We start from the raw sequence: 7,176 nt of genomic DNA on the forward strand, positions 1-7,176 counted from the left end.
TGTTCTATAAAGTTCTGTACATAGTTCCCAAGCTTCTGCAGGGGGTGATCTTTGCTCTTGTCCTGAGAAATAACAGTGCTGTTTTAACAAACATTTGAAATAAATACCGCACACAAAGGCAGTCATTTTATTCTTTTAATAAGAAACTTTTGCTTACAAAAACAAGGTGTAAAAAAATTTACAAAAATCATAAAAACATGATTTATATTTCACACTTGAGAGACAAAAACAAGCCCCAAACATGGATTTTAATGGAGGTGGTTTGCTTCATTTTAAAAGAAAGGAAAAAAAAAAAAAAAGGAAGCTGTAACCATACATTGATGTCAACATAGCATGAAGTTTATTCTTGAAGAATTTACATTGTTGAGCAATATAAGGGGAAGAAGCCATTTGGTGTTGCATAGCATTTTAGTGCACCAGATGGGTTTTCCAGGCACCAGGGAGGCATTGTTGCTGGAATAGTGAGGTTTGGTGGCACAAAGAGGGCAGTGATGTGTAGGGGGAGGTAAAGTGAAGTAAGCCTGGGCAGTGGGCACTAAAGTGACACTGCTGAGGAAGCCGCTTCCTTCAGAAGGAGATGTTTTGTGACCCTGAAATTGATGGTAGTGCTACTGTCCAAGGTTTGGGGGCTCTTTGGAAATGGAGTACGTACGGAACTGGCATGTATAAACTTGTGTAGCCATAGAAAGGGGTGGATAGAAACGGGTCCACCATGGCAATTATTTTTTTCTGGTCAGTTTACTAGACATTAAAAAAAATACTGCTTTTATGTGCCAAGTCTCCTATGAAACTAGTGTGGGATTAAAGGACATTAATTGGAAAGGAGGGTCAGTATAGATGGACCACAGTGGCCTGTTAAGAATGACAGATGTCTCTAGGCAGTTTGTTCACTACTAAAGATAAACAGGACAAAATAGTCTTTCCTGACCTTGCTGGCGTAAATATTAAGAAAATTGCTTGAGAATTAAATTTTTTTAGTATGTATATAAAAAGAGCACCATTCTTTGTATAAATCAGATAGATCTTATCTGATAGATGAAGCCAAGACCCTTGAGTCTACACTGGGTAGACTCTGAGAGGTTTATATTTTACTGGGTATTAAGATGAAGAAGGATCACATGAGAGCAAAGCTTAGCTTAGAAGCCATCACCTCCCAAATGGTGACCAAGGAGGAAACTTTTAAGCCATAGTATAGATGCTAACCCCCATTTAAGACCCGTATCAGACCACTTGCTAAGACAAGAAATACCAGCACCTCCTGTTTTTTATAGGAATGAAACTTAGATCCTTAAAGGCTGCTACCTGATATACTCATGACTGAACAGTTTTATTTGATAAAAACTTCCAAAATTGAAAATCAAAATCCAGCAAGAATTAAGACATGGCAGCTTCCAAAAGCATAATTCAAATTTTATTCAAAATTTACTGTTTTGGCTTCAAGTAAGTGTTTACTGTTGGTTGGGTTTTAAAGCCATAATGATGGTTGAGTAAGGATTCATTTATTTATTTTTAAATTTTTATACATTTTTGAAAAGATATCAAGTCTGTGTTTCCCAGGCTGGTCTTGAGCTCCTGGCCTCAAGCAATCCTCCCACCTTGGCCTCCCAAAGTGTTGGGATTACAGGTGCTAGCCACCGTGTCCAGCCAATGTTTCACTTAAACTGGCTTAATTATTCAAAGTGGTTAAGAATTTAGTAAATAAAACTACTTAATCTACAACTTTCAAAAATTGCTAAGTAATCATTAATTCTGTAAATGAAGGAATTGGCCTTCATTACTGCCAAAACAACATTTTCCCCAAGGAAAGTCAATTTTATATCCTGTCACACTTTTCAGCCCTGGCTAGTTAACACAGTACTATGAAAATCTCTAGCTAGATTTTAAACGAAACATGCCAGCGGAAGTATGGAATGAGTCCACAAAAATGAGTGTCACAATGCTATAGTAGCTATGGTGTATTTAGTGCAGAGTGTGGGTTGAATAAGTACACAGTAATTAAAGTCATAGTCTTGGCCCAACAGAACAGTTATTAAACATAAGATACAAACTCAAGTCACAGTCATATTTAGAAGGCGCTTTTCAGCTTTAGTGCTGACTTAAAAAGTCTGAACCACCAGGAAGATGCCTACTTAACTAGTTAAAAAATTAAATGGCCATGGAAAGTTTTACCCCAAAGATACAACCTCTTCACTTATTTAGTTCAGTAATGAGGCTGAGGGACCCAATTTTCAAGTGTGCATTTGAGTGGTAAACTTTTAAACACCATTTGGTGAAGTTTCAGGAGCTCAGTGGAAACCTTAAGGTCGGAGTAAAAGAAACTGGCTGTAAACAGCCCTGCAGTGAAGAGACTGGGTCTTAGCACCTTCCACAGCCACTCAGCACCATCTCAGTCAGTGCCTGCCGGAGGGGAGAAGGGCATGGAGAGCTAGGATGGGTGCCTTCTCTTTTGCACCACTCCCTTTGCATATTACACAGTGCACTGGCTTGCCTTACAATCTGTGGTTCACATACAGAGGTTTTCTATACTGCTCCCGGACATTTTTTGCAAAAGAACATCAGAACCAATGAAGGTACCACTTCAGGAGAAATCATTTTTGTTTGACTTCTGCTATATGTTGCCCAGCATTAGTCATTGTTTTGATAAAGACTAAAAGGCCTTTTCTGAACATTTGTGCTCTCCCAACCACCTGGGAAAGCATCCCTTCCACTCACAAGATGTAACCTCAGATAGGGATATAGTATACATTTAAGAAGGGGTAGCCCCCCAGCCTGATTTTAAAAGGCCCAAGTTAATGTATGGAACGTGACAAGGGAAGTGAAAAACAAATGGAGTACATAGTCTGCTTGAAAAACAGCCATTTGATAAACAGTCACAAATACAAAGAATTTGGACATTGTAATATAATTTTAGAACTTGCTGGTAAGAATAATTTGCATTCACACACAAGAGACATGAAATGCTTTTAAAAAGTCTGTGATACCAGATGTCCTTTAAACACTACACAGACCCATTTGCCACTTGAAATGACAAGAAATCCTTTCCCTTAATCTTTTCAATTCCATGCAAACCATAATTGAGTACAAGGCACCAAATTTTATGAATTGTATAAAATTAGTTCACAAAGCTTTGTCAGTAAGTAAAACAAACTCCATTTCTCCCTCCCGGCCTGCCCACCCTCCTCCCACCACCCGCCATCCCCAACCAAGTTTTCATTCTGCACTACTGTCAACCTCTCTAGGGCTTACGCTGGGGCATGCCCCACTGCCAGCCAATCCACCTCATTGGTTCTTCCCTTGTACTTGGATGGAGCTGTAAGCACAGCCAGAGTAGCAAACTCATACAATCATTGACTCTAGAAGCCTTGCCATTAAAGACAAAAATAAACTCTGCTATTGAGTCCATAGGACACATAACACTTCTACAGTTTCCAATTTTATTCATGACATTTTAAGAGACGTCTGAAATTTTTTTTTTTTTTTTTGAGGCAGAGTCTCGCTCTGTCACCAGGCTGGAGAGCAGTGGCGCGATCTCGGCTCACTGCAACCTCTGCCTCCTGGGTTCAAGCGATTCTCCTGCCTCAGCCTTCCGAGTAGCTGGGACTACAGGCACGTGCCACCACGCCCAGCTAATTTTTGTATTTTTAGTAGAGATGGAGTTTCACCATGTTGGCCAGGATGATCTCAATCTCAATCTCCTGACCTTGTGATCCGCCCGCCTCGGCCTCCCAAAGTGCTGGGATTACAGGCGTGAGCCACCGCGCCCAGCCTGGAAATTCTTTACAGTGTAGCACTGCCCCCCAACCCTGCCCCATAACTCCAAGACTGAGGGGCTGGATCAAAGCTGGCAAGAGCTCTGACTACCATTTAATAACAGCTTCAGTTCCTGGCTGCCAAGGGCATTCCTAACTATTTTTATACTAGCATGGATGTTCATCTCAGAGGCAACCACAGATATGAGAGTTAGGCTAGATTGAGGTAAAAAAAAAAAATCCTTTTTGAGGGCCTAGGTGCACTCATCTTGGCTGGCTACAGCAGCAAGTAAACATGCCAGCCAACTAACTACAAAGGGTTCCTGGAACGAGACTCTTAACTACTTGCCCTGGGAGAGAAGCAGGCCCATTAAGGTTCAGTTAGGAGACCTTGGGTTTGATTTGGCAGCATCTAGTCAGCTTTTACCTGGTTCTTATTTTCCTCTCTTTAGAATGATTCAATTTAAGATGCAACTGAGACATTTATCTATACCCAATATGTAAATAAATTAAAGGCAAAGGGACAATTCACTCACAATAGCCATTGGCTTATGCAGCAGGGAACTCTTTAATAAAAAATCTCCTTAAATACCAACTTCTTAAGTGTCTAGTGCTGCTGCCTCTGGGTACCTGAGGTGTCTGTAACTGCAGTGGGCACCTTTCACAAATGTGTAGCTCAGTGGAGACTCTGATGTTAGTTTCTTTTATTACTTTGATATATGCGTGCTCAGCTAAGCACTTATTTCATGAAGTCCTTAATCTGCTTAATAAATCCTTATAATATTTGGTATAAAACTATTTTTTAAAATTAAATTGGAAGATCTGTGAATTTTTCATTAAATGTTTATTAGTAATTATCCCCACTGGACAGCCTGAGGGGTAAAGTAGATGCTCTATTAGTTCTTCTCTATCTTGTAAGTTCTCTTTTTCTAGAATAATAAATATAGGATTCAATGAAAGATGAGGCACGATTCATAGTTTCCTTCCCTTTTTACTCTCCTTGGTTTTTTTGAGTTAATGGGCTTTTCTATTGCCACAAAAAGTCATTACTAATCATGCCGACTTAAAAACTTGGATCTTGAGAGCACAGCTTCACATCAGAGCCTCTGGCAGCATGGACAGCGGTGACACTTTAAAACAGTGTCCAGGAGAGGGTGAGCCCAGGCAAAGCTTATACAAAGAAACCTGCAGTAGACAATATAAACCAAACAGCATAAAAAATGCCATACGCTATCGCTTCCAAATAAAAGCTAAATATTACAGAAATCTCACAGTGTTGGAAAAAGCAAGTTTAATTTAAAATATAGTCATTCCTTCCCTATCAGGGTGAGCCATTTTTTGTCTGAATTTCCTCCATGTCTCAGTGCTGCCTGGCAGGGCCTATGGGAGAGTTCATTTCAAAAAGTCAACAGCAAATGCTACAGATCTGTGCGGGAAATGTGGCTCATCAACATTGCTAAAGCTATAATCCTCATTCTTTAGCCTCGCTTTCCCCACTTCCCACCCCTCCCCAAACTCCCTTCCACATCTACTCCCTTCAAGTGACAACTGTACTTCTACCTGAATTCAAACATTAATACGATATACTCAGTCAAAAGATGAGCATTTATAGTGACAGGCTGAGTGAGGCTCACTGCAGCAACCACAGCAACAAAAGTTAGGGTTTGCATTCACTTTCACCAGCAAATCTAAGTGAAGAACTAAGAATGAAGTGGCACCTGATGGGGACAAGGGTTTTTATCTGGGCAATTTCATTCTGTTTAGAAACTGACCCAATTTAAAAAGGACGATGTATTTTACTAGCACTGGGGGAAAGGACGGGGCACTCTTGTTTTTTTCTCTGATGGACTGAGTATGGGGGGTAAAGCAACAGTAGGGATTATCAGATTTGGGAGGAAACAGGTCAAGGCCATCGGTAATCAACTCTTCAGATATGTACGAGGTGGATTCCTAAGCAGTTAACATACCCTAGAAAACCAAAAGCTCCCAAACCCTGTGACCATGAATGTTCTACCTCTCCAGGAGCAAGAAAGAAGCTGCAGGCTAAGAAGCTGCATGCTGCACTGAAGTGAGAACGGGTGATAGGCATTCAATAAGCCCTGAAGCACCAGCTATCTCTGCCCACCCTCAATTGAGTTCTGAGAAAACCTAAGAATCAATTTAAACCAAACCATGTGCTTGCCCTAGACCTCAACCAGGGATCTGCTACAGAACTGGGATAGCCAGGAGTGTCCTTTGGCTCAACATGCAACATGTGCTGGTCTATTGCTTCTTTATATGACCTGCCCCTTCTTTAGAATGAAGGGGTATTCATGCCAGTCTCAGAAGTATGGAATGATTAAATGACAGCAGCAGGTAGGGAGGGTATGACATACGAAAACCATCCCATTTTGCATGGGGAAATCTGTTCCATGCATCTCACTCCACTCTTCAGCAGCTATCCCCAAAAAAGGAAGTTTGTTTTGAACCCTTGAAGGTTACTTCCTTTGTGGGAATAAACCCTTTAGACTTCATCTCCCATCTTGAAGCCAATCCCATCCAGCAAACTGCTAGCCCAGGGCCCCTCCTCACACGGTCTGTCCAGGGCTGCTCACATCTGGAGGGTTCTTCTGGTGCTGCAAGGAGGTCCTGCTTAGCAGGGGAATCACATAATGGAGAGAAAACATGGCTGCTCTCCTGTGTGGATATGATTAATTTACTCCCCCTTTCTTCCACCTAGATCCCTCTATATTCAGAAGCAACTGATGAAAGGATCTTCATAGAAGTTACTTCTTTTGTTTTTAGGAAAGGAGGGAACTCCCAAACTCATTCAAAAGAAAGACTACAAAATTTATGACAGGACACGAATCACCTGGCACCTTCTACTCTAGACCCAGTGAGGCAAACCTAGTAATCTGTTCCTGCAGTAGCCTTATTTCCTATAAGAGGAAAGATGTATGGACACCAATACACAAAAGCCAGTCTTTGATACATGCCTCCCATTCAGGAAAATGTCTGTGGTCTGCCTTCATCATTGTTGCTGGACTGCACCTGAGCTTGGAGATGGGTTTCTGAGATTCTTGCATTGCCCTGCACTGTTCTTTGAGTGTAAAAAAGGATGTAGGCCTGGGTTTTGCACACTTCCTCGACACTGCATACATTCAGCTTTGAGTCATTGCAGTGGACCCAAAAACCTAGGAAACCAAAGGAGAAAAAGAGAGAAAATGACTACCCAATTCATATTTCTAGTCAGCAGGCAAAATCAGGAGATGAAGAAAGGGACAGAGAAGTTCTGAATAGAGCCAACCCTCGATTACTGGTGGGGGAAGGGACAGGTAAATGAAACCGACAGACTTCTGTGTATCCACTGGCTTTAACCCCACCAAACCCCACAGTACCGCTTATCAACTGACTGCAATTTTTTTTTTTTTTTTTTTTTTTGAGACGG

At 41.2% G+C, this 7,176-nt stretch overlaps 1 protein-coding gene across 1 annotated transcript in view; it reads right to left on the minus strand.

The window, feature by feature from the left end:
- Positions 1–5,414: 5,414 nt before the first annotated feature.
- USP49 (ubiquitin specific peptidase 49) overlaps positions 5,415–7,176 on the minus strand; it is a 102,553-nt gene continuing 100,791 nt past the window's right edge. Inside the window, exons 8-9 of the mRNA XM_011986691.1 lie at positions 6,725–6,922; positions 5,415–6,425 (exon numbers count right to left, since the gene is read on the minus strand). Of these exons, the coding sequence (XP_011842081.1) occupies positions 6,732–6,922 (191 nt within the window). The 3' untranslated portion in view covers positions 5,415–6,425; positions 6,725–6,731. The remainder of the gene's footprint in view (positions 6,426–6,724; positions 6,923–7,176) is intronic.

The sequence above is a fragment of the Mandrillus leucophaeus genome, unplaced genomic scaffold, assembly GCF_000951045.1.
Source record: "Mandrillus leucophaeus isolate KB7577 unplaced genomic scaffold, Mleu.le_1.0 Scaffold3, whole genome shotgun sequence".
Classification (NCBI taxonomy): Eukaryota; Metazoa; Chordata; class Mammalia; order Primates; family Cercopithecidae; genus Mandrillus; species Mandrillus leucophaeus.